The sequence below is a fragment of the Anomaloglossus baeobatrachus genome, chromosome 4 (assembly GCF_048569485.1).
Source record: "Anomaloglossus baeobatrachus isolate aAnoBae1 chromosome 4, aAnoBae1.hap1, whole genome shotgun sequence".
NCBI lineage: Eukaryota > Metazoa > Chordata > Amphibia > Anura > Aromobatidae > Anomaloglossus > Anomaloglossus baeobatrachus.
The window spans coordinates 676,672,457-676,699,522 of NC_134356.1; the positions used below are offsets into that span (position 1 = coordinate 676,672,457).

General features: G+C 55.5%; 1 protein-coding gene across 1 annotated transcript; it reads right to left on the reverse strand.

The window, feature by feature from the left end:
* Positions 1-878: 878 nt before the first annotated feature.
* Positions 879-21,486, reverse strand: COPS6 (COP9 signalosome subunit 6). Its single transcript, XM_075343197.1, has 10 exons — positions 21,371-21,486; positions 19,629-19,754; positions 18,548-18,679; positions 18,104-18,192; positions 3,010-3,072; positions 2,885-2,932; positions 2,689-2,803; positions 2,506-2,598; positions 2,314-2,414; positions 879-1,092 (listed from the first exon to the last, which is right to left on the reverse strand). Exons 1-10 carry the CDS (start codon positions 21,420-21,422, stop codon positions 952-954), a joined length of 960 nt encoding a protein of 319 aa, XP_075199312.1. The 5' UTR covers positions 21,423-21,486; the 3' UTR covers positions 879-951.
* Positions 21,487-27,066: the final 5,580 nt, after the last annotated feature.

Here is a 27,066-nt window from a genome sequence, read left to right on the forward strand (position 1 = left end):
GTACAGAAGGGGAGCAAAGCCATGATCAGAGAACAAGCCGGGGTCGGAGGCCGAGAGGACACAAAAGGTACAGAGGAGAGAGCGGGGCCGGAGTCACAACAGGTCTACGGTCAGGGAGTACAGACAATACGAGAGGGATAGATGTTTAGGGAATAGGACACAAGGTAATGGGACAAGATCAGAACAACTCACGAAAACCAAAACCGTACACTGCAGCGCAGGAACTATTACTGGCGCCGATCCGGGTGAGAGCTCCAAGATAAGGAAGAGCGACCACCCAGAACGAGGCACGACCATATAGGCCCCTCCCACCACGCCTGAACCTGGAGAATACAGACAACAAGAAAACACAAAGGCTCTGCATAGACCAGAGCCATAAGTGAATCATGACACTTTGGCTCTGTCTTTTGTATTGAAGCATCTAATGAGCGTGTGCAAGGTTATTGTGATGGGAGGAGGAGCTGTGACATCACCTATTGTGATTGGTGGGATCACGACTCTGACGATAAAGAGGCTGCTGAAAGAACAGATTTGAGGAAGGGGGGGAAATTGTAGACAACCCCTTCAAAGTTATGTTTGCACCAGCACACTCATCAGATCTGGCGGTCTTGATGAATCAGCCATACATATAATGTGTAACGTTAGGACTGCAGTGATCTCCCCCTGCAGCTGCATCCCCCTCCTCGCCCCCAATCCTTAGGATAACTTTCGACTCTAGGAATACCATTCCAATAGCAATGGAAATTTCTTCTTGATTTACTGTTTTGTAGGCAGGGTGGGTGAGAGGACAACTTACAGCCCCCCAACAGAGGTAGCCGTGCCGCTCAACGCCCCCCCCCCCCCATCACCGGGTGGGGTATAACGCAGCACAGGTCACATGGTCGTTAGAGAATCTTTATTTCCAATGACATAGCACACGACTCCGCTCACAGTCCTCATCCCCCCACAGTCTCAGAAGAAAAGCCCCCTCATCCTTCGGCCGATCCCCTGCCGGTCGTACAAGATGTTGAATTTATTGACGAATTGGTTCATGGTGTTGCAGGTTTTGGTGATGGTGCCCAGGTACGACATCAAGCCCACGTCGTTACATTGCTGCGGGGAGGAGATAACAGCGGGTTAGATCAGTACCACCCCCACCGATCTGATACCCATCCTACAGGATTTATCATCCATATCCTAGATTTAGACAACCCCTTTAAAAACTTCTCACAGCTGCGGTGTCGTTACAACAGGATCCAGTGCAGACTATCCGCTTATATACTGTAGGAGACTATCAGGACCGGAGATAGGACGGTGCTGATGATGTATTCTGCTTACAAAAAACTGGCCAAAGTGGATAAAACTGTACCAGAACCTCAGCTGTGGGAACTATTAGGCTATGTGCCCACGCTGCGGAAAATGCGCGGATTTTGCCGCGGATTTCTCGTGGAAAAGCCGCGGATTTCCCAAAAATCTGCAGCACAGGTACTTCCCAGCCATTTCTATGGCATTTGGGAAATGCTGTGCACACGCTGCGGATTTTTACGCAGCGGATTTCGTGCGGATTTTGGTCCGGAAAAATCTGCAACATGTCAATTATTGTTGCGGATTTTCATCCGGATTTTGGCTTTAAAATTGGGGGGGGGAAATCCGCACCAAAATCCGCGGTAAATCCGCACCTTTGAAAAGGTGCGGATTTTGCGGGAAAGCTGCGGATTTTGATGCAGAAAAATCCGCAGCTACATTCTCCCGTGGACACATAGCCTTAGGGGTGAACGAGTTTTCACCTCCCAAAATTTAGTGTCTCCATTCACAGGCAGCAAGCGGAGGTGAATTGGGGTGGAGGCGTGTGTGAGCGCAGCCAGTCACCAGCAGGGGGCAGGTGAGCGCAGCCAATCACCAGCGGGGGGCAGGTGAGCGCAGCCAGTCCCCAGCAGGGGGGCAGGTGAGCGCAGCCAGTCCCCAGCAGGGGGGGGGCAGGTGAGCGCAGCCAGTCCCCAGCAGGGGGGGGGCAGGTGAGCGCAGCCAGTCCCCAGCAGGGGGGGGGGCAGGTGAGCGCAGCCAGTCCCCAGCGGGGGGGGGGGGCAGGTGAGCGCAGCCAGTCCCCAGCGGGGGGGGGGCAGGTGAGCGCAGCCAGTCCCCAGCGGGGGGGGGCAGGTGAGCGCAGCCAGTCCCCAGCGGGGGGCAGGTGAGCGCAGCCAGTCCCCAGCAGGGGGCAGGTGAGCGCAGCCAGTCCCCAGCGGGGGGCAGGTGAGCGCAGCCAGTCCCCAGCGGGGGGCAGGTGAGCGCAGCCAGTCGCCAGCAGGGGGCGTATGAGCGCAGCACCGTACTTACGTCATAGAAGTCTGTCTTGAACTTGTCGGTGCTGAGGACGGGGAGGCAGTGGCAGAGGGCGGACGCCTCCCGCAGGATCTCATGGTTAAAGGGAACCTCCCCTATAGAATGAGAAGAACGCAGAGATCAGGGGGTGAGTATATATCAGGGTGGGGAGAGCACGCGGCGATGGCGGATCCTCGGTGTACTTACCGGCCTCGGCCGCCCTCACGTACTCCAGGATGAGCCGGACTCTGCTGTGCAGCATCTTGATGGCGCTGTGCTGAGCGATGAGATGTTCTGCCACTGCAACGACACATTCAGGAGAGACGTCGCAGAGCCAGATTTGTCATACTGACTACATGACAAACCCAGCTCTGCCACGGCCACACATACCTGTGGAGTTTTCTCCGCTGCCGGTGGCCGTCATACGTGCGACATGGTCCACGCCGATTCTTTCTGCTTCTTCCGTGGCGAGGGTGTATGGGAGCTCTGCAAGCAACATGGTGGCCTGAGGAAGGACAGAAGGTAAGAGGTGGAAGGTCGCCGAACACGGACGTCACGAGCGCCGGCCCCGGAAGCATCTGCTCACCTCTCCATTCACAATATCGATCACCGACTCGTACACGCTGACCGGGAGCTGCGGAGGACATGAGAGAATCAGCGGACAGGACGGGACGGGACGGGGCGAGGTGGGGGAGGGGGCGCCATACTCACATCTGTGTGCTTTGTCATGGGGTTCAGCTTCAGGAAGAGCGGCGACTCGATGATCTCACACACCTGGAGGAAGAGTCAGAGGTTAGGCAAAGAGTCAGAGGTTAGGCAAAGAGTCAGAGGGGAGGACGAAGCGTCAGGAGGGGGGGGGGGGAGGACAAAGCGTCAGGAGGGTGGGGGGGGGAGGACAAAGCGTCAGGAGGGGGGTGGGGGGGGGAGGACAAAGCGTCAGGAGGGGGGGGGGGGGGGAGGACAAAGCGTCAGGAGGGGGGGGGGGGGGGGACAAAGCGTCAGGAGGGGGGGGGGGGGAGGACAAAGCGTCAGGAGGGGGGGGGGAGGACAAAGCGTCAGGAGGGGGGGGGGGAGGACGAAGCGTCAGGAGGGGGAGGGAGGACGAAGCGTCAGGAGGGGGAGGGAGGACGAAGCGTCAGGAGGGGGAGGGAGGACGAAGCGTCAGGAGGGGGGAGGGAGGACGAAGCGTCAGGAGGGGGAGGGAGGACGAAGCGTCAGGAGGGGGGAGGGAGGACGAAGCGTCAGGAGGGGGAGGGAGGACGAAGCGTCAGGAGGGGGAGGGAGGACGAAGCGTCAGGAGGGGGAGGGAGGACGAAGCGTCAGGAGGGGGAGGGAGGACGAAGCGTCAGGAGGGGGAGGGAGGACGAAGCGTCAGGAGGGGGAGGGAGGACGAAGCGTCAGGAGGGGGAGGGAGGACGAAGCGTCAGGAGGGGGAGGGAGGACGAAGCGTCAGGAGGGGGAGGGAGGACGAAGCGTCAGGAGGGGGAGGGAGGACGAAGCGTCAGGAGGGGGAGGGAGGACGAAGCGTCAGGAGGGGGAGGGAGGACGAAGCGTCAGGAGGGGGAGGGAGGACGAAGCGTCAGGAGGGGGAGGGAGGACGAAGCGTCAGGAGGGGGAGGGAGGACGAAGCGTCAGGAGGGGGAGGGAGGACAAAGCGTCAGGAGGGGGAGGGAGGACAAAGCGTCAGGAGGGGGAGGGAGGACGAAGCGTCAGGAGGGGTAGGGAGGACGAAGCGTCAGGAGGGGGAGGGAGGACGAAGCGTCAGGAGGGGGAGGGAGGACGAAGCGTCAGGAGGGGGGAAGGACGAAGCGTCAGGAGGGGGGGGGGGGAAGGACGAAGCGTCAGGAAGGGGGGGGGGGGGGGGAGGACGAAGCGTCAGGAGCAGGAGGGGGGAAGGACGAAGCGTCAGGAAGGGGGGGGGGAAGGACGAAGCGTCAGGAGGGGGGGGAAGGACGAAGCGTCAGGAGGGGGGGGGAAGGACGAAGCGTCAGGAGGGGGGGGGGGGGGGAGGACGAAGCGTCAGGAAGGGGGGGGGGGGGGGAGGACGAAGCGTCAGGAAGGGGGGGGGGGGGGAGGACGAAGCGTCAGGAAGGGGGGGGGGAAGGACGAAGCGTCAGGAAGGGGGGGGGGGGGGGGAGGACGAAGCGTCAGGAAGGGGGGGGGGGGGGGAGGACGAAGCGTCAGGAGGGGGGGGAAAGGACGAAGCGTCAGGAGGGGGGGGGGAAGGACGAAGCGTCAGGAGGGGGGGGGAAGGACGAAGCGTCAGGAGGGGGGGGGGAAGGACGAAGCGTCAGGAGGGGGGGGGGGGGGAGGACGAAGCGTCAGGAGTGGGGGGGGGGGAGGAAGAAGCGTCAGGAGGGGGGGGGGGGGAGGACGAAGCGTCAGGAGGGGGGGGGGGAGGACGAAGCGTCAGGAGGGGGGGGGGGGGGAGGACGAAGCGTCAGGAGGGGGGGGGGGGGGAGGACGAAGCGTCAGGAGGGGGAGGGAGGACGAAGCGTCAGGAGGGGGAGGGAGGACGAAGCGTCAGGAGGGGGAGGGAGGACGAAGCGTCAGGAGGGGGAGGGAGGACGAAGCGTCAGGAGGGGGAGGGAGGACGAAGCGTCAGGAGGGGGAGGGAGGACGAAGCGTCAGGAGGGGGAGGGAGGACGAAGCGTCAGGAGGGGGAGGGAGGACGAAGCGTCAGGAGGGGGAGGGAGGACGAAGCGTCAGGAGGGGGAGGGAGGACGAAGCGTCAGGAGGGGGAGGGAGGACGAAGCGTCAGGAGGGGGAGGGAGGACGAAGCGTCAGGAGGGGGAGGGAGGACGAAGCGTCAGGAGGGGGGGGGGGGGGGAGGACGAAGCGTCAGGAAGGGGGGGGGGGGGGGAAGGACGAAGCGTCAGGAGGGGGGGGGAAGGACGAAGCGTCAGGAGGGGGGGGGGGGGAAGGACGAAGCGTCAGGAGGGGGGGGGGAGGACGAAGCGTCAGGAGGGGGGGGAAGGACGAAGCGTCAGGAGGGGAGGACGAAGCGTCAGGAGGGGAGGACGAAGCGTCAGGAGGGGAGGACGAAGGGTCAAGAGGAGAGGGGTTACAGGCTACGAATATTAATGAACCGGGGCCAGAGCAACCATTAAAATCGAACCAGTTGCATTCACAATTTGAGGGCTACCCAAAGTTGTCCCCCCATGCTGGTTCAGTGTCTGAAGAAGGCAAGTGGTGCATTGTGGGAGATGGAGGGTTTCTATGATGCATTGTACAGACATCAGGTGAGTAATGCAGCTCTGAAGTTAACCGGAATACAAAATAAAATTGTACAAGCAGAAAAGTGAATGCAGCTCTGGATGTGACTAGAGTATAAGACATTATGTGGTACAATAATTGTAAATGCAGCTCCAGACGTGACTACATATTAAGATGTGATGTACAGAAGAATTGTGCATACAGCTCTGGAGGTGACTGCAATATGAAATATGATGTAACAGCAGAAATTTTTATGCCGCGCAGCATGTGCTTACAGTAACAGAAGTGTGATTGCAGCTCTGGATATCACTGCAGCAAAGAACATAATGTGATAGCAAAATTGTGCATACAGCTCTGGGTATGATTGAAATGTAAAATATGATGCAACAGCAGAACTGTGAATGTGACTCTACATGGAATAGAAGAAGTGTGAATACAGCTCTGAATGCAACTGATTTTTAACATCTTATGCAAAAACAAAAACTAAAAAACAGAATATTGACTGCACCCGGGGATGTAATTGTATTATATCATGTAGGGGTAAAATTGTATATACAGCTCTGGATGTGACTGGATTATGAGACATGATGCACAGCAGAACTGTGAATGCAGCTCTGACTGTGCCTGAAATATATGACAAGACCTATTTGCAGAACTCTGACTGGAAAAGAAGGGAATTTTGTTACTTACCGTAAATTCCTTTTCTTCTAGCTCCAATTGGGGAGACCCAGACGATTGGGTGTATAGCTACTGCCTCCGGAGGCCACACAAAGCATTACACTAAAAAGTGTAAGGCCCCTCCCCTTCTGGGTATACACCCCCCGTGGGAACACGGGATGCTCAGTTTTAGTGCCAAAGCAAGAAGGAGGAAAGCCAATAACTGGTTTAAACAAATTCAATCCGAAGAACATCGGAGAACTGAAACCATTCAACATGAACAACATGTGTACCCGAAAAACAACCAAAAATCCCGAAGGAAACAGGGCGGGTGCTGGGTCTCCCAATTGGAGCTAGAAGAAAAGGAATTTACGGTAAGTAACAAAATTCCCTTCTTCTTCGGCGCTCTATTGGGAGACCCAGACGATTGGGACGTCCAAAAGCAGTCCCTGGGTGGGTAAATTAATACCTCATGTTAGAGCTGCAAAAACAGCCCTCCCCTACGAGGAGGCAACCGCCGCCTGCAGGACTCTTCTACCTAGGCTGGCGTCCGCCGAAGCATAGGTATGCACCTGATAATGTTTGGTGAAAGTGTGCAGACTCGACCAGGTAGCCGCCTGGCACACCTGCTGAGCCGTAGCCTGGTGTCGTAATGCCCAGGACGCACCCACAGCTCTGGTAGAATGGGCCTTCAGCCCTGAAGGAACCGGAAGCCCGGCAGAACGGTAGGCTTCAAGGATTGGTTCCTTGATCCATCGAGCCAGGGTGGATTTGGAAGCCTGCGACCCTTTGCGCTGACCGGCGACAAGGACAAAGAGTGCATCCGAGCGGCGCAGGGGCGCCGTGCGGGAAATGTAGATTCTGAGTGCTCTCACCAGATCTAACAAATGCAAATCCTTTTCATACTGATGAACTGGATGAGTACAAAGAGAAGGTAAGGAGATATCCTGATTGAGATGAAAGGAGGATACCACCTTAGGGAGAAACTCCGGGATCGGGCGCAGCACTACCTTGTCCTGGTGAAACACCAGGAAGGGGGCTTTAGCTGACAGTTCGGACACCCTCCGAAGAGACGTGACCGCTACCAGAAAGGCCACTTTCTGTGAGAGTCGAGAAAGTGAAACATCCCTCAGAGGCTCGAAGGGCGGCTTCTGTAGAGCAACTAGCACCCTGTTCAGATCCCATGGGTCTAACGGCCGTTTGTACGGAGGGACGATGTGACGAACTCCCTGCAGGAACGTGCGTACCTGAGGAAGTCGTGCTAGACGCTTTTGAAAAAATACAGATAGCGCTGAGACTTGCCCTTTAAGGGAGCCGAGCGACAAACCTTTTTCCAACCCAGACTGCAGGAAGGAAAGAAACGTAGGCAATGCAAATGGCCAGGGGGACACTCCCTGAGCAGAGCACCAGGATAAGAATATCTTCCACGTCCTGTGGTAGATCTTAGCAGACGTGGGCTTCCTAGCTTGTCTCATGGTGGCAACAACACCTTGAGATAATCCTGAAGACGCTAGGACCCAGGACTCAATGGCCACACAGTCAGGTTCAGGGCCGAAGAATTCCGATGGAAAAACGGCCCTTGTGACAGCAAGTCTGGTCGATCTGGCAGCGCCCACGGTTGTCCGACCGTGAGATGCCACAGATCCGGGTACCACGACCTCCTCGGCCAGTCTGGGGCGACGAGTATGACGCGGCGGCAATCGGACCTGATCTTGCGTAGCACTCTGGGCAAGAGTGCCAGAGGTGGAAACACATAGGGCAGCTGGAACTGCGACCAATCCTGCACTAAGGCGTCTGCCGCCAGAGCTCTTAGATCGCGAGACCGCGCCATGAAGGCCGGAACCTTGTTGTTGTGCCGAGACGCCATTAGGTCGACGTCCGGCATTCCCCAGCGGCGACAGATTTCCTGAAACACGTCCAGGTGAAGAGACCATTCCCCTGCATCCATACCCTGGCGACTGAGAAAGTCTGCTTCCCAGTTTTCTACGCCCGGGATGTGAACTGCGGATATGGTGGAGGCCGTGGCTTCCACCCACAGCAGAATCCGCCGGACTTCCTGGAAGGCTTGCCGACTGCGTGTCCCGCCTTGGTGGTTGATGTATGCCACCGCTGTTGAGTTGTCCGACTGAATTCGGATCTGCTTTCCTTCTAGCCACTGTTGGAAGGCCAGTAGGGCCAGATACACTGCCCTGATTTCCAGAACATTGATCTGAAGAGTGGACTCCTGCTGAGTCCACGTACCCTGAGCCCTGTGGTGGAGAAAAACTGCTCCCCACCCCGACAGACTCGCGTCTGTCGTGACCACCGCCCAGGAAGGGGGTAGGAAGGACCTTCCCTGTGATAATGAGGTGGGAAGAAGCCACCACTGAAGCGAGTCCTTGGTTGTCTGGGAGAGGAGGACTTCCTTGTCTAAGGACGTCGACCTCCCGTCCCATTGGCGGAGAATGTCCCATTGAAGTGGGCGCAGATGAAACTGGGCAAACGGAACTGCTTCCATTGTCGCCACCATCTTCCCTAGGAAGTGCATGAGGCGTCTTAAGGAGTGCGCTTGACCTTGAAGGAGAAACTGCACCCCTGACTGTAGCGACCTTTGCTTGTCCAGCGGAAGCTTCACTACCGCTGAGAGAGTATGAAACTCCATGCCAAGGTATGTCAGTGATTGGGTCGGTGACATGTTTGACTTTGAAAAGTTGATGATCCACCCAAAAGTCTGGAGTGTCTCCAGCGCAACGTTTAGGCTGTGTTGGCATGCTTCCTGAGAGGGGGCCTTGACAAGCAGATCGTCTAAGTAAGGGATCACCGAGTGTCCCTGAGAGTGCAAGACTGCTACCACTGCTGCCATGACCTTGGTGAAAACCCGTGGGGCTGTCGCCAGACCGAAGGGCAGGGCTACAAACTGAAGATGGTCGTCTTCTATCACGAAGCGTAGAAAACGTTGGTGCTCTGGAGCAATCGGCACGTGGAGATAAGCATCTTTGATGTCTATTGACGCTAGAAAATCTCCTTGAGATATTGAGGCAATGACAGAGCGGAGGGATTCCATCCGGAACCGCCTGGTTTTTACGTGCTTGTTGAGCAGTTTTAGGTCCAGAACAGGACGGAACGAGCCGTCCTTTTTTGGTACCACAAACAGATTGGAGTAAAAACCTTGACCTCGTTCCTGAAGAGGAACAGGGATCACCACTCCTTCTGCCCTTAGAGAGCATACCGCTTGCAGAAGGGCATCGGTTCGGTCGGGAGGTGGAGAAGTTCTGAAGAACCGAGGCGGAGGACGAGAACTGAACTCTATCCTGTACCCGTGGGACAAAACGTCTGTTACCCACCGGTCTTTGACCTGTGGCAGCCAAATGTCGCAAAAGCGGGAGAGTCTGCCACCGACCGATGATGCGGAGGGAGGAGGCCGAAAGTCATGAGGTAGCCGCCTTGGAAGCGGTTCCTCCGGTTGCTTTCTTTGGGCGTGAGTGAGCCCGCCAGGAATCTGAGCTCCTCTGCTCCTTCTGAGTCCCCTTGGACGAGGAGAATTGGGCCCTGCCCGAGCCTCGAAAGGACCGAAACCTCGACTGTCCTCTCCTCTGTTGAGGTTTGCTTGATCTGGGCTGGGGTAAGGAAGAATCCTTACCCTTCGACTGTTTAATGATTTCAGCTAATTGCTCACCAAACAGTCTGTCTCCAGATAATGGTAAACTGGTTAAGCATTTTTTGGAAGCAGAATCTGCTTTCCATTCCTTTAACCACAAGGCTCTGCGCAAAACCACAGAGTTGGCGGACGCCATAGAGGTACGGCTCGTGGAGTCTAGGACCGCATTGATAGCGTAAGTCGCAAACGCAGACATTTGCGAGGTTAAGGACGCCACTTGCGGCACTGCTGGACGTATGAGAGAGTCCACCTGCTCCAGACCAGCTGAAATAGCTTGGAGTGCCCACACGGCCGCGAATGCTGGAGCAAACGACGCGCCGATAGCTTCATAGACCGATTTCAACCAAAGGTCCATCTGTCTGTCATTGGCATCTTTTAGTGAAGCCCCATCTTCCACTGCAACTATGGACCTAGCCGCAAGCCTGGAGATTGGGGGGTCCACTTTTGGACACTGGGTCCAGCGTTTGACCACGTCAGGGGGAAAGGGATAGCGTGTATCCTTAAGACGTTTGGAGAAACGCTTGTCTGGACAAGTATGGTGTTTCTGGACTGCTTCTCTGAAGTCAGAGTGGTCCAGAAAAGTACTCAATTTACGCTTGGGATACCTGAAATGGAATTTCTCCTGCTGTGCAGCTGCCTCCTCCGCTGAAGGGGCTGGGGGAGAAATATCCAACAGTCTATTGATGGCCGCTATAAGATCATTTACCATAGCGTCACCATCAGGAGTATCCAGATTGAGAGCGGTCTCAGGATTAGACTCCTGATCAGCTACCTCTGCCTCATCATACAGAGAAGCCTCTCGCTGAGACCCTGACCAGTGTGATGAAGTCGAGGGTCTTTCCCAGCGAGCTCGCTTAGGCTGCCTGGGACTGTCGTCCGAGTCAGAGCCGTCAGCCTGTGACGCCTGAGACCCCCTTGTAGCCTGGACTAGTTCCAACTGAGGGGGACCGGGGAACATTGCATCAACAGTGTCCATGGTCTGAGAAACTGGCCTGGACTGCAAAGTTTCAAGAATTTTTGACATAGTCACAGACATCATATCAGCAAAAACTGCAAACTCTGTCCCCGTCACTGGGGCAGGGTTCACAGGCGTCTCTGCCTGGGCCACTACTAGCATAGACTCCGGCTGACGAAGTGGCACAGGGACCGAACATTGCACACAATGGGGGTCAGAGGAACCTGCCGGTAGATCAGCCCCACATGCGGTACAGGCAGCATATAAAGCCTGTGCCTTGGCACCCTTGCTTTTTGCGGATGACATGCTGTTGTCTCCTCAGAGCAATAGGGTATAAGCCAAGAAGCGACCGTACAGTGCAATATATAGGTACAGACAAAAAGTACACTAAATAACACTGTGGCACTAGTGGGGTCAGCACTTTTGTGCTGCTTACCGCCCGCTAAACAGCGGGTGTGTGGTCGCCAGAATCCCTTGTCTGGGTCTCCCAGGGCTATGTCCGTTCTCCAGCTCAGACTGCATGCAGGAATGGCTGCCAGCGTCCTGTGAAGAGGGGCGGGCCGTGGGCGTGCTGCAGACAAAAAGCGGGAAACTGGCGTCCCACTGTGTCCAGTGAGAGGGCTGGAGTATGTAAATAAGACTCCAGCCCTCGGCGCTGACTATTGTACAGCGTCTCTCCCCTTCCGTGATTGACAGGGTTGGGGGCGGGAACGAAGCGGAGCTAGGCCGCAAAAGCCGGGGACTAGATTTATGAGCGCTGCCGCCGTAAAAGCGCGGTCAGCGCGAGTCCCCGGCGCACTACAAGTCTCAGCTGCGCCGCCGCTCCAGGGGCGGTCGGCGCGGTAGTTCCCAACACAGAAAAGTCACTCAGCAAAGCTGTAGTGACTAAGACCCATGCGCACAGCGCTAGTGTCCCCGGCGCACTAGAACACCCAGCAACACTGGCGTGTGTCTGTGCCTGTCTGTACGGGGACACAGAGTACCTGAATGTTGCAGGGCCATGTCCCTGACGGCACTCAGCTCCGTATCCAGCAGGATCTCCGGGTCTGTGGATGGAGCCCGGCCTCAGAGTCTGGAGGCCGTTAAGATCCCACTTCCCCAGAGCCCTTCAGGGGGATGGGGAAGGAAAGCAGCATGTGGGCTCCAGCCTCCGTACCCGCAATGGGTACCTCAACCTTAACAAACACCGCCGACACAAAGTGGGGTGAGAAGGGAGCATGCTGGGGGCCCTAGTATGGGCCCTCTTTTCTTCCATCCGACATAGTCAGCAGCTGCTGCTGACTAAACAGTGGAGCTATGCGTGGATGTCTGACCTCCTTCGCACAAAGCTTGAAAACTGAGCATCCCGTGTTCCCACGGGGGGTGTATAGCCAGAAGGGGAGGGGCCTTACACTTTTTAGTGTAATGCTTTGTGTGGCCTCCGGAGGCAGTAGCTATACACCCAATCGTCTGGGTCTCCCAATGGAGCGCCGAAGAAACAGCCCTTCCCTACGAGGAGGCAACCGCCGCCTGCAGGACTCTTCTACCTAGGCTGGCGTCCGCCAAAGCATAGGTATGCACCTGATAATGTTTGGTGAAAGTGTGCAGACTCGACCAGGTAGCTGCCTGGCACACCTGTTGAGCCGTAGCCTGGTGTCGTAATGCCCAGGATGCACCCACGGCTCTGGTAGAATGGGCCTTCAGCCCTGAAGGAACCGGAAGCCCGGCAGAACGGTAGGCTTCAAGGATTGGTTCCTTGATCCATCGAGCCAGGGTGGATTTGGAAGCCTGCGACCCTTTGCGCTGACCAGCGACAAGGACAAAGAGTGCATCCGAGCGGCGCAGGGGCGCCGTGCGGGAAATGTAGATTCTGAGTGCTCTCACCAGATCTAACAAATGCAAATCCTTTTCATACCGATGAACTGGATGAGTACAAAGAGAAGGTAAGGAGATATCCTGATTGAGATGAAAGGAGGATACCACCTTAGGGAGAAACTCCGGGATCGGGCGCAGCACTACCTTGTCCTGGTGAAACACTAGGAAGGGGGCTTTAGATGACAGCGCTGCCAGTTCGGACACCCTCCGAAGAGACGTGACCGCTACCAGAAAGGCCACTTTCTGTGAGAGTCGAGAAAGTGAAACATCCTTCAGAGGCTCGAAGGGCGGCTTCTGGAGAGCGACTAGTACCCTGTTCAGATCCCATGGGTCTAACGGCCGCTTGTACGGGGGTACGATATGACAAACCCCCTGCAGGAAAGTGCGTACCTGAGGAAGTCGTGCTAGACGCTTTTGAAAAAATACAGATAGCGCTGAGACTTGCCCTTTAAGGGAGCCGAGCGACAACCCTTTTTCCAACCCAGACTGCAGGAAGGAAAGAAACGTAGGCAATGCAAATGGCCAGGGAGAAACTCCCTGAGCAGAGCACCAAGATAAGAATATCTTCCACGTCCTGTGGTAGATCTTAGCAGACGTGGGTTTCCTAGCTTGTCTCATGGTGGCAACAACACCTTGAGATAATCCTGAAGACGCTAGGATCCAGGACTCAATGGCCACACAGTCAGGTTCAGGGCCGAAGAATTCCGATGGAAAAACGGCCCTTGTGACAGTAAGTCTGGTCGATCTGGCAGCGCCCACGGTTGTCCGACCGTGAGATGCCACAGATCCGGGTACCACGACCTCCTCGGCCAGTCTGGGGCGACGAGTATGACGCGGCGGCAATCGGACCTGATCTTGCGTAGCACTCTGGGCAAGAGTGCCAGAGGTGGAAACACATAGGGCAGCTGGAACTGCGACCAATCCTGCACTAAGGCGTCTGCCGCCAGAGCTCTTTGATCGCGAGACCGCGCCATGAAGGCCGGAACCTTGTTGTTGTGCCGAGACGCCATTAGGTCGACGTCCGGCATTCCCCAGCGGCGACAGATTTCCTGAAACACGTCCGGGTGAAGGGACCATTCCCCTGCATCCATACCCTGGCGACTGAGAAAGTCTGCTTCCCAGTTTTCTACGCCCGGGATGTGAACTGCGGATATGGTGGAGGCCGTGGCTTCCACCCACAGCAGAATCCGCCGGACTTCCTGGAAGGCTTGCCGACTGCGTGTCCCGCCTTGGTGGTTGATGTATGCCACCGCTGTTGAGTTGTCCGACTGAATTCGGATCTGCTTTCCTTCCAGCCACTGTTGGAAGGCCAGTAGGGCCAGATACACTGCCCTGATTTCCAGAACATTGATCTGAAGAGTGGACTCCTGCTGAGTCCACGTACCCTGAGCCCTGTGGTGGAGAAAAACTGCTCCCCACCCTGACAGACTCGCGTCTGTCGTGACCACCTCCCAGGAGGGGGGTAGGAAGGACCTTCCCTGTGATAATGAGGTGGGAAGAAGCCACCACTGAAGCGAGTCCTTGGCCGTCTGGGAGAGGAGGACTTCCTTGTCTAAGGACGTCGACCTCCCGTCCCATTGGCGGAGAATGTCCCATTGAAGTGGGCGCAGATGAAACTGGGCAAACGGAACTGCTTCCATTGCTGCCACCATCTTCCCCAGGAAGTGCATGAGGCGTCTTAAGGGGTGCGATTGACCTTGAAGGAGAAACTGCACCCCTGTCTGTAGTGACCGCTGCTTGTCCAGCGGAAGCTTCACTACCGCTGAGAGAGTATGAAACTCCATGCCAAGGTATGTCAGTGATTGGGTCGGTGCCAGGTTTGACTTTGAAAAGTTGATGATCCACCCAAAAGTCTGGAGAGTCTCCAGCGCAACGTTTAGGCTGTGTTGGCATGCCTCTTGAGAGGGTGCCTTGACAAGCAGATCGTCTAAGTAAGGGATCACCGAGTGTCCCCGAGAGTGCAAGACTGCTACCACTGCTGCCATGACCTTGGTGAAAACCCGTGGGGCTGTCGCCAGACCGAAGGGCAGGGCTACGAACTGAAGATGGTCGTCTTCTATCACGAAGCGTAGAAAGCGCTGGTGCTCTGGAGCAATCGGCACGTGGAGATAAGCATCTTTGATGTCTATTGATGCTAGAAAATCTCCTTGAGACATTGAGGCAATGACGGAGCGGAGGGATTCCATCCGGAACCGCCTGGTTTTTACGTGCTTGTTGAGCAGTTTTAGGTCCAGAACAGGACGGAATGAGCCGTCCTTTTTTGGCACCACAAACAGATTGGAGTAAAAACCTTGACCTCGTTCCTGAAGAGGAACAGGGATCACCACTCCTTCTGCCCTTAGAGAGCAAACCGCCTGCAGAAGGGCATCGGTTCGGTCGGGATGTGGGGAAGTTCTGAAGAACCGAGGCGGAGGACGAGAACTGAACTCTATCCTGTACCCGTGAGACAAAACGTCTGTTACCCACCGGTCCTTGACCTGTGGCAGCCAAATGTCGCAAAAGCGGGAGAGTCTGCCACCGACCGATGATGCGGAGGGAGGAGGCCGAAAGTCATGAGGCAGCCGCCTTGGAAGCGGTTCCTCCTGTTGCTTTCTTTGGGCGTGAGTGAGCCCGCCAGGAATCTGAGCTCCTCTGCTCCTTCTGAGTCCCCTTGGACGAGGAGAATTGGGCCCTGCCCGAGCCTCGAAAGGACCGAAACCTCGACTGTCCTCTCCTCTGTTGAGGTTTGCTTGATCTGGGCTGGGGTAAGGACGAATCCTTACCCTTGGACTGTTTAATGATTTCAGCCAATCTCTCACCAAACAGTCTGTCTCCAGATAATGGTAAACTGGTTAAGCATTTTTTGGAAGCAGAATCTGCTTTCCATTCCTTTAACCACAAGGCTCTGCGCAAAACCACAGAGTTGGCGGACGCCATTGAGGTACGGCTCGTAGATTCTAGGACCGCATTGATAGCGTAAGTCGCAAACGCAGACATTTGCGAGGTTAAGGACGCCACTTGCGGCACTGATGGACGTATGAGAGAGTCCACCTGCTCCAGACCAGCTGAAATAGCTTGGAGTGCCCACACGGCCGCGAATGCTGGAGCAAATGACGCGCCGATAGCTTCATAGACCGATTTCAACCAAAGGTCCATCTGTCTGTCATTGGCATCTTTTAGTGAAGCCCCATCTTCCACTGCAACTATGGACCTAGCCGCAAGCCTGGAGATTGGGGGGTCTACTTTTGGACACTGGGTCCAGCGTTTGACCACGTCAGGGGGAAAGGGATAACGTGTATCCTTAAGACGTTTGGAGAAACGCTTGTCTGGACAAGTATGGTGTTTCTGGACTGCTTCTCTGAAGTCAGAGTGGTCCAGAAAAGTACTCAATTTACGCTTGGGATACCGAAAATGGAACTTCTCCTGCTGTGCAGCTGCCTCCTCTACTGAAGGGGCTGGGGGAGAAATATCCAACAGTCTATTGATGGCCGCTATAAGGTCATTTACCATAGCGTCACCATCAGGAGTATCCAGATTGAGAGCGGTCTCAGGATTAGACTCCTGATCAGCTACCTCTGTTTCATCATACAGAGAAGCCTCTCGCTGAGACCCTGACCAGTGTGATGACGTCGAGGGTCTTTCCCAGCGAGCTCGCTTAGGCTGCCTGGGACTGTCATCGGAGTCAGAGCCTTCAGCATGTGATACCTGAGACCCCCTTGTAGCCTGGACTAGTTCCAACTGAGGGGGACCGGGGAACATTGCATCAACAGTGTCCATGGTCTGAGTGACCGGCCTGGACTGCAAAGTTTCAAGAATTTTTGTCATAGTCACAGACATCTTATCAGCAAAAACTGCAAACTCTGTCCCCGTCACCGGGGCAGGGTTCACAGGCGTCTCTGCCTGGGCCACTACTAGCATAGACTCCGGCTGACGAAGTGGCACAGGGACCGAACATTGCACACAATGGGGTTCAGTGGAACCTGCCGGTAGATCAGCCCCACATGCGGTACAAGCAGCATATAAAGCCTGTGCCTTGGCACCCTTGCTTTTTGCGGATGACATGCTGTTGTCTCCTCAGAGCAATGGGGTATAAGCCAAGAAGCGACCGTACAGTGCAATATATAGGTACAGACAAAAAGTACACTAAATAACACTGTGGCACTAGTGGGGTCAGCACTTTTGTGCTGCTTACCGCCCGCTTAACAGCGGGTGTGTGGTCGCCAGAATCCCTTGTCTGGGTCTCCCAGGGCTATGTCCGTTCTCCAGCTCAGACTGCATGCAGGAATGGCTGCCAGCGTCCTGTGAAGAGGGGCGGGCCGTGGGCGTGCTGCAGACAAGAGCGGGAAACTGGCGTCCCACTGTGCCGAGTGAGAGGGCTGGAGTATGTAAATAAGACTCCAGCCCTCGGCGCTGACTGATTGTACAGCGTCTCTCCCCTTCCGTGATTGACAGGGTTGGGGGCGGGAACGAAACGGAGCTAGGCCGCAAAAGCCGGGGACTAGATTTATGAGCGCTGCCGTCGTAAAAGCACGGTCAGCGCGAGTCCCCGGCGCACTACAAGTCTCAGCCGCGCCGCCGCTCCAGGGGCGGTCGGCGCGGTAGTTCCCAACACAGAAAGTCACTCAGCTAAGCTGTAGTGAATAAGACCCAGGCGCGCAGCGCCACTGTCCCCGGCGCACTAGCACACCCAGCAACTCTGGCGTGTGTCTGTGCCTGTTTGTACGGGGACACAGAGTACCTGAATGTTGCAGGGCCTTGTCCCTGACGGCACTCAGCTCCGTATCCAGCAGGATCTCCGGGTCTGTGGATGGAGCCCGGCCTCAGAGTCTGGAGGCCGGTAAGATCCCACTTCCCCAGAGCCCTTCAGGGGGATGGGGAAGGAAAGCAGCATGTGGGCTCCAGCCTCCGTACCCGCAATGGGTACCTCAACCTTAACAAACACCGCCGACACAAAGTGGGGTGAGAAGGGAGCATGCTGGGGGCCCTAGTATGGGCCCTCTTTTCTTCCATCCGACATAGTCAGCAGCTGCTGCTGACTAAAACAGTGGAGCTATGCGTGGATGTCTGACCTCCTTCGCACAAAGCTTGAAAAACTGAGCAGCCCGTGATCCCACGGGGGGTGTATAGCCAGAAGGGGAGGGGCCTTACACTTTTTAGTGTAATGCTTTGTGTGGCCTCCGGAGGCAGTAGCTATACACCCAATCGTCTGGGTCTCCCAATGGAGCGCCGAAGAAAAGTCATAATGTAACAGCAGAAGCATGATGAATGCAGCTCCGGATGTGACTGGATGAAAAAGTTGTAAAAGCAGAATTGTAAATGCAGCTCCAAAAGTGACCGGAGTTTCGGTCATACTGTAACAATGGGATAGGACAATGTCATATCAGAACGGTCAGTGCTGCATGTTATATGGGAGGAGGAATAGACACAATGTAGGAGCAGAATTATGAATGCAGCTCTGGATGTGATCACAGCAGTAGAGGACTCTTAGATCTGTGGCGTTTTGGTACCTGTTTGTGTACGTGAATGTCGGACGGATCCGGGGGACCCCCTGTCGTGTACCAGCCCAGGAACTCCATGTCTTTGAACACCTGTTTAACTGTGGATAGAAAAATCCGGAAAGATCATGAGTAAAATCCCGACCCTGGGAGACCTCCACCCCCCCCCCCCCCCCGACCCTGGGAGAGAGCACCCCAACCCCTTGGAGAGAGCCCCCCCAACCCTGGGAGACCCCCAGCAATAAAGGAGTCAGCCAGGTGCTTCTACAGACCCTGCGGGCACCAAGTGACGCACAAGTAAGCCTCCTCTGGATTTAAGGGTATGAAGGGTTAAAGGTGATTGACCATAGCACGTGATTGACCATAGCACTGATGCCCCCCCGAGTGTGGAGCCTTCCCAATGTCTGTGGAGAGGTGTGACCGGCCCCCCGGGGGTCCACAGCCGCCGGTACTCACACTGCTCCTCCTTGGTGTAGTAATACTCCTTGTTGATGGTGATCTTCTCGTCGTTGGTCTGGGACAGAAGCTCGAAGGAGTTCATCACCTCGATGTTCCGGCCCTCCTGCTTCCCGATCAGAGCCCCGATCACTGCGGGAGGAGGAGCGAGAGATGAAGGGGGGGTAAAGCCAGGACGGACTGGGGAGGAGTGGGGGGCTGCAGAGGACACGAGGACGGACGGGGGGAGTGGACTTGGGCAGATGGGGAGCGGACATGAGATGCTAGGACGGGGGGGGGGGGGGGGGGATGTGTCAGCGAGCGTTGGACACAAGGACGGACAAGGGACCGGAGGACGGAAGATAAGGGAACGAACGGGTGGGTGGGAGGATGTGGGATATGAAAACGGACAGAGGACGTGGACAAGATGACGGATGTGGGATGGACAACAGACTTGGGGGGGAGCACAAGGACGGACGATGGACTGGGGGGGAGCGAACGTCAGACACGAGGACAGGGGGGTTGATATATATGTGAGCGGGTGTTGGACACAAGGATGTAGGACAAGGGGACGAAAAGGTGGGTGGGGGGGGGTGTTGCGAATGTGGGATACAAGGACGTGGACAAAATGACGGACGCGGGACAGGAACACGGACGGGGGATATGGACAAGACAGAAGACGTGGGACAGACAACAGACTTGGGAGGAGCAGAAGGGGACACAAGGATAGACGATGGACTGGGGGGGAGCGGACGGGGGACACAAGGATGGACGATGGTCTGAAGGGGAGCGGACGGGGGACACAAGGATGGACGATGGACTGGGGGGGAGCGGACGGGGGACACAAGGATGGACGATGGACTGGGGGGGAGCGGACGGGGGACACAAGGATGGACGATGGACTGGGGAGGAGCGGACGGGGGACACAAGGATGGACGATGGACTGGGGGGGGAGCGGACGGGGGACACAAGGATGGACGATGGACTAGGGGGAGCGGACGGGGGACACAAGGACGGACGATGGACTGGGGGAGCGGACGGGGGACACAAGGACGGACGATGGACTGGGGGAATAGAGGATGGAAGGAGGACAGCCTCTTACCCTGCATGGGGCGACCTTCCTGAGACCTCATTCTGATCCAGTGGTCAGAGATATTTAGGATCACCAAGGGATGGAGAGCCACAGCCACACTGCCGGTGACCCCCTGAGCCATCACCGCGGGGGCAACTGCGGAAGAGAAACACAAAATATCAACCCGGGCAAAGGCTATGCACAGAGACTGCACCAGCTGAATAGTGAGTGCAGCTCTGGAGTATAATACAGGATGGTAACTCAGGATCAGTAATGTAATGTATGTACACAGTGACTACACCAGCAGAATAGTGAGTGCAGCTCTGGAGTATAATACAGGATGTAACTCAGGATCAGTAATGTAATGTATGTGCACAGTGACTGCACCAGCAGAATAGTGAGTGCAGCTCTGGAGTATAATACAGGAGGTAACTCAGGATCAGTAATGTAATGTATGTGCACAGTGACTGCACCAGCAGAATAGTGAGTGCAGCTCTGGAGTATAATACAGGAGGTAACTCAGGATCAGTAATGTAATGTATGTACACAGTGACTGCACCAGCAGAATAGTGAGTGCAGCTCTGGAGCATAATACAGGAGGTAACTCAGGATCAGTAATGTAATGTATGTACACAGTGACTGCAGCAGCAGAATAGTGAGTGCAGCTCTGGAGTATAATACAGGAGGTAACTCAGGATCAGTAATGTAATGTATGTACACAGTGACTGCACCAGCAGAATAGTGAGTGCAGCTCTGGAGCATAATACAGGAGGTAACTCAGGATCAGTAATGTAATGTATGTACACAGTGACTGCACCAGCAGAATAGTGAGTGCAGCTCTGGAGCATAATACAGGAGGTAACTCAGGATCAGTAATGTAATGTATGTACACAGTGACTGCAGCAGCAGAATAGTGAGTGCAGCTCTGGAGTATAATACAGGATGTAACTCAGGATCAGTAATGTAATGTATGTACACAGTGACTGCACCAGCAGAATAGTGAGTGCAGCTCTGGAGTATAATACAGGAGGTAACTCAGGATCAGTAATGTAATGTATGTACACAGTTACTCCACCAGCAGAATAGTGAGTGCAGCTCTGGGGTATAATACAGGAGGTAACTCAGGATCAGTAATGTAATGTATGTGCACAGTGACTGCACCAGCAGAATAGTGAGTGCAGCTCTGGAGGATAATACAGGATCAGTAATGTAATGTATGTACACAGTGACTGCACCAGCAGAATAGTGAGTGCAGCTCTGGAGGATAATACAGGATCAGTAATGTAATGTATGTATACAGTGACTGCACCAGCAGAATAGTGAGTGCAGCTCTGGAGTATAATACAGGAGGTAACTCAGGATCAGTAATGTAATGTATGTATACAGTGACTGCACCAGCAGAATAGTGAGTGCAGCTCTGGAGTATAATACAGGGTGTAGGACAGAGCGTATTTGGGGCCGTTGTACAAGCACCATATTGGGGCACACATGGCACACAGCTCCGGCACTTCAGCAGTGATATAATAGCCGCCATATAAACGCTTTGTAGACTCAATGATACCATGACGTCACATCCTCCCCACAACTGACAGGTCAATTAGCCAATCACAGTTAGCTATCTAGTCCCCGCCCACCGCCTCCGGTGCAGCGCAGTAGACGGTCACGCTCCTCAGCCATACTTCGTACTGACCATTCGCCAGCGCTGCCCTCTATCCTCACTTCCCCGACCTCTCATGTGCTCGGCCCGCTCCCCTGACCGTGAGGTTACTCACCAGCGCCATCCACCTCCATTCCGTTGCCGTTCGCAGCCGCAGCAGACGCCATCTTGCTGCACCCCGCAGGCTGCGTCGCTCACCGCGGTTGTGATGAACGAGACTGGCCGTATGCGCATGCGCGGGATGAAAGCATTCTGCGCCTGCGTGCTGGTTTTATGTGTTCTAAATGCTGCCTGTAGGGGCGCTGCAGTTCATATATCTACAATAGATGAGCAGAGCATTGCTGCAGATGGGGGGGGGGCTTAAAAAACCAGACCCCTCCATAATAAAGCAGGACAGCAGACTCTGTACAGACTGCAAATCAATAGGGGGCGCTAACAAAATACACAAAAGCCTTCAAATGGTGACCACTAATATAGATCTGCCCCTTATGGAATAATACGCATATTTCTAGTAAGTTGTAAAGTGGCGTTTAAAGATCCTATGTTTTTTGTAGGACCCGGCACCCCTCCCCATACTGAGGATCATTCACTTATAGGAGCTGAGTTGCAGTACCGAGACTGGCCACTCCACGTGTGCGGCGCTGCACATCCATCCTCACTGTTCGCTGCACATTGACCCCACCTGTCTCATATTGATGACCTATATCAATAGTAAACTTCTTGGCAACCCTATGAGTTGTGATTCCCTTTCCTAGTAGCTAATCCCATAGATCTGTGCTCCACTATTGGCTTCTTGGCTCAGGCCAGTGCGATAAAGCCATGAAGTGATCCCTTATTAACTAATGGGTAGTCCTGGATTATAAATCTGCTCCTTAGTGGAGGGGTCAGGCCTCTCTCCTGCCTCTGCAGCCCCACATTGGGTGCTACACTTAAAGGGTGGGGTGTTTGGGAAGTCCAGAAGACCCCCTCTCGTGTGACTTGGTTCTCGACCCTTGGTGATGGAAGATTTTCACCATTAACATCAGATGCACTCTTCGCTCATGAGAATAATAAGCCACACTCTGCTCCTCTTTTGTTTCACTCCTTTGGTCTCTCGTTTCGGTAATGTCATGCAGATGAGTTGGGCGCGCACAGTGGCTCAGTGGTTAGCACAGTGGCTCAGTGGTTAGCAGTGCAGTCTTGCAGCGCTGGGGTCCTGGGTTCAAGTCCCACCAAGGACACCATCTGCAAGGAGTTTGTATGTTCTCCCTGTGTTTGCGTGGGTTTCCTCCGGGTTCTCCGGTTTCCTCCCGCACTCCAAAACCATACTAATAGGGAATTTAGATTGTGAGCCCCAATGGGGACAGTGTTTCCAATGTATGTAAAGCGCTGCGGAATCAATAGCGCTATATAAATGAATAAATATTATATTATTATGAGTTGGTCTTTGTTACTGTCCTGTTCCGGCTCCAGCGCCGGGCCTTGCTCCCATCTCCTGAGGCCACCTTTCTTTGCTGTAGTTTATGCCACGTTTTTCAAGTAAAAACACAAACTTCTTTGACATCATCACCAAAATCCTTCTAGTGCTGACTGATTACCTTACCATCCATTTCTCTTCAGTGAACTTGTCACGCTCGACCATGACACATGCGTTCAGACCTGCGGAAACACAACAAACAAATGGGACACAGTAACAACGGAGGGCCCTGGAGCTAGTGAGAGCGGTAGACCGGTAGATGGGACACCTCCAATCCTCACCTGCAGCTGTCTCTATACAGACTCCACAACTGTTGCCGAGGAGGAACCTGAGACCCTGAGAAGCCCTGTAGATGCCGTGGATAGTGAGAGGCAGGTGAGGTTCACTAGACCCACCACTGAACTAATAAAACACAACGGAAAGAAAGACAAATTGAGGAATCCGCAACGAAAAAAAGGATAAAACTCGAGGACCAGGAGGCCAGAGAACAGTGAATTTGCAACTTCAGCAAGGATTGCTGGGAAGCACCAACTACTTAAACGTGAAGAGGCGTGGCTACAAAGCAGCTGCAACACTCAGCTCGGAACTGCTGGACAACAAAATTGACTCATAAGGCACTGAAAGAAATTAAACCACGTTTAAATGTAGAGTCCCAGATGAAAATGAGGGTTTCCAACCCTAAATTCATCACTAGTCTCCAAAAATGGAGAGACGACTGTGACAGGACTCCTGCTTGTTTTTCCTCTATCTCCATTTACCTCCTGGCTCAGACCTGCTGTTAACCATTGATCTGCTGTAATCATAGTAAACTCTTCGCTTATACTGGTGTTGGTCACACTATTACACTGCTGCTAGTTTTTTCTGTAATCATGTAACTGGTTTGCCCGTTCATTAGTACTGCATGCGGTTGCTGATTGCATAAACCTCTGCTATTATCAGTCTGCTGATGGCATGCAACTCTGCAATTAATCATTTGATTGCTACAAAGCATACACCTAGACTCCTAGCTCTTTGTGTCCCGGTGTTCTTGCTCTATTTTTCTGCTTGCGGTCCTGGTTCTCACTTATCCATGTGCTTATCCGGCAAGTCCTGCCAGCGGTGCCATTGTCGCGGGCGGAGGAGGGGACGCCGCGCTCTCCCACTGCTCGGGTCCGGCTGCCGGCTGCTGCTGCGGCCGCTGCTGCTCGGTGGCTCGAGCGATGGGCCGGATCCCGGGGACTCGAGCGGCGCTCCTCGCCCGTGAGTGAAAAGGGGAATGGTTTTGGGGATTTATTGTCCGTGACGCCACCCACGGTTGTGGTGATTGTGTGGACACCACCACTGCTCTGGACGGGGATCCCGGGAGCGGTGACAGGGAGCAGCTTTGTTGTTATTTCTCCCCTCCGTGGGTAGGGGGTTGGTTGTCCCGGGGCACGCTGATGGGGTAGGGGTGGATGGCAGGCCGGGTGCGGGGCCTGGTGAGGTGCAGGGTCGCGGGGGCAGCACTGTGCCGCACGGCACGGTGGTACTCACTCAGCCTGAGACGATGACACAGTTCTCGGTAAAACACACGGCTGGAAAGACGGTTCCCACGGACGGCTGCTGTTGCTTTTCTCCGGTAGTTAACGGTGACTGTCTCTTTCCCTGCACCTAAGTTCAATGTTGGTAGCGATTGGTTCCCACCGGTAACCCGCTCCCCGGCTTGGATATGGGCCGGAGGAGCCCCTCTTTGCCCGCAGGCGCTGGCCCTGAGAAACTGGTGCCTTGGCGGTGGCGGTGTCTCTCTCATACGGTTGGACTGTTGCCTTCAATCGGGACTTAGTTGTTTGGAAACCCGGAGGTCCCCTTCACTGACGGATTTGGCAAATTCACGGCGACTCCAAGCCTTGCCGGGATCCGAAAGGCCCCTGCCAATGGTGCTGGCTTCTCCTTGTGTACCGGTACCGCCGGGCCACCACCAGTCCACAGTCCTTACGGCAACTCTGATAGGCCACTCCTGCAGACGGTCACCGCCAACTGCTAACCTTGCTGTCTCTGTCCGGGGCACACACCCAGAACAAATTCAGGCTCTGTTGCTGTCACTTTTCTCCTCACACTTGCTCCTCTACCACTCAACTCTTCTCACTTCCTCCTCCAAACTCTAACTCTCTCTGACCGCCTGTGTTTTCCCTCCTCCAGGACTGTGAACTCCTTGGTGGGCGGGGCCAACCGCCTGGCCCACCCCCTGGTTTGAACATCAGCCACTGGAGGAAAGCAACAAGGATTTTTGGGTCTAGCTTAGATGTGCCTATCCGGGGTGTAGGGTGTGGTGATGTCATTACCTGTGACCCCTGGCTTGTCCAGGGCGTCACATTCCCCCTTAGCAAAATGCAGACCGTCCGCGGGCTGCCCGTCCAACACCGGTTTTATTTTTCTTTTAAACTGTAAAAAGATAGAAAACACAATACAAGTAAAATAAAATCATCCCACAACGGGAGGCACTTTTCTTAAACGTTGCAAACGGTTAACGGTTTCAAACGGTTACGGCTTTCGCTCTCTCCCACCCAAGTAACCTGGCCCTGATGCTGCCCCTAAGAAAACAGGCAGCACCCCTTGACCCCAGTCCTGCACCAAATTACCCGAGCGGGATCTGTCCTTTCCAGGGGACCCACGTCCATGGGGAACCCCTTGAACCCCCAGAGGGTAGCCACCGGTTCTGGTGGTGGCTGGGCCCCAGCCTGCTCCACTGCGGGCCCTTCCTCCAATCTGCCTCTCCGGATGTGGTAACGGTGGAAGCTGCAACAACATTTTTATTTACATTCCACAAGTTTGTGGTTGCCCTGCAAGTTCACGGGCTTGTCCGTAAGGAGTCCCTTACGCAACTTCAGACGGTCCCCACGGGGACAACGGTGCCGGCAACGGCCGGTTCAAATCACAGTAGCAGACAATCAGGTTACTTGCTCATCAATTACTCATTTTCATCATTTTCAAACTTTAAACTGCACACTGGTGGTCCCAACGGGGACGGTGACAACGGTGCTCCGCTGCCCTACTCAGAGTCCTCTGCATCACTTTGGGGAAGGGGCGCGGTGCTCACACGGGCCTCCTGGCTGCCCCTCAGCTTCGCATCCAGCGCGAACCACCCCCTCTCCCCACAGTGCCGGGTGTATCGTACCAGGTCCCCTGGCATCAGGTTGCGGCCTGGGTGCTCTTCTGTCAGGTGAGCATTAACATCTCGCCGGGCTACAAATACTTCGGCCTCCAGGCTCGGTTCATAAATGAATCCATAGCCCCGGCGGACATCAAACCGCCTCACCTGCCCCTCATACAGCGGGCCCCGGACACGGAAGGTCGCTTGTCTCAGGCTCTCCTTCTCCCGGATTGTACGGGCCACCATCCCTGCCTTCTTTCTTTCCCTCTCCTCGATTTCTGGGCCCAGCGGTACTGGCTCCCTATCCCAATATGGCGCTGCTGCGAGCTCCGGCGCACGGGTCGGGCCCCGCGAGACCTTTTGAACACTGCCTACTGCTGGGGATCTGGGCGGCAGGTCCCGCGGTGACTTGGCCTTGGACGCCGCCTTACAGCGGCAACCCGGCACAACCTCAGCCGAGGTGTGGGGGATGGGCACAGGGGCTTTCCGCTGCTGGGCCTTCTTTACGGAGCGGTCCACCGGCTCCGGCTCAGGGGACTTCTCGGGGGACGCCTCCGGTTCAGGCTTCGGGGCTTTCCACGGCAGCACCTCCGGTCGGCTACAGGCTCCGGCTACAGGTCGGCCCGCCAGGGCGGGCATGCGGGGTATCGCTACCAGTGGGGGTGGCAGCGGGCCTAGTGGCGGGGTCACGGCTTCCGGGACGGGTGGCGAGGGAGGTAGCAGGGTGAGAGGGTTTAGACCGGGTCCCGCAGCCGCGATGACCGGCCCTTCAAGGGCATCGGGGCGTGGGTCACTCACCCTCCCTTCCGCAGCTTCCTCCTCTCGTCTCCGCACGGTCGCTATAACATCCGCCATGTCGGTCTCCCACTCCTCCATGAGGAGCTGCATCTTGACTTGCAGCCTCTGGTAGAGCTGCGCGGTCCGGATCTCCACCCACGCTGCGGTTCCAGGCGTGGGGGCTACGGTGCTATGGGACGGCATAAACATCTTGCTGGCGGCCTCTCCCAGGAACAAGATGGGCGCAGGGTCCTGGCGTCCCTGCTTTTATAGCCGCGCTCACATGCGACCAGCCGCCATTTCGTCCCCCTTAGCCTCTTTCCGGCTCCTCCTCTATCGGGGCGGGGTTTTGGCCTTCGCGCCTCCACTACTCGAGGAGACGCTCGAGTGGGAACTTTTCGCGCCAAAGATGGCGGCTTCTGAAATTTTTCAGCCGGACACCTCCGGCGGGTAACAAGGCGCACCTCTA

What these genes read in the sequence shown, in the direction of transcription:
- COPS6 (XM_075343197.1), bottom strand. Translation starts at nt 21,422, where the DNA reads ATGGCGTCTGCTGCGGCTGCGAACGGCAACGGAATGGAGGTGGATGGC. An exon ending in ACATTCACGTACACAAACAG is followed by an intron (nt 3,073 to 18,103) that starts GTACCAAAACGC and finishes CTCTTCCTCCAG; the next exon opens with GTGTGTGAGATCATCGAGTC. An exon ending in TCAAGACAGACTTCTATGAC is followed by an intron (nt 1,093 to 2,313) that starts GTAAGTACGGTG and finishes TCCTCCCCGCAG; the next exon opens with CAATGTAACGACGTGGGCTT.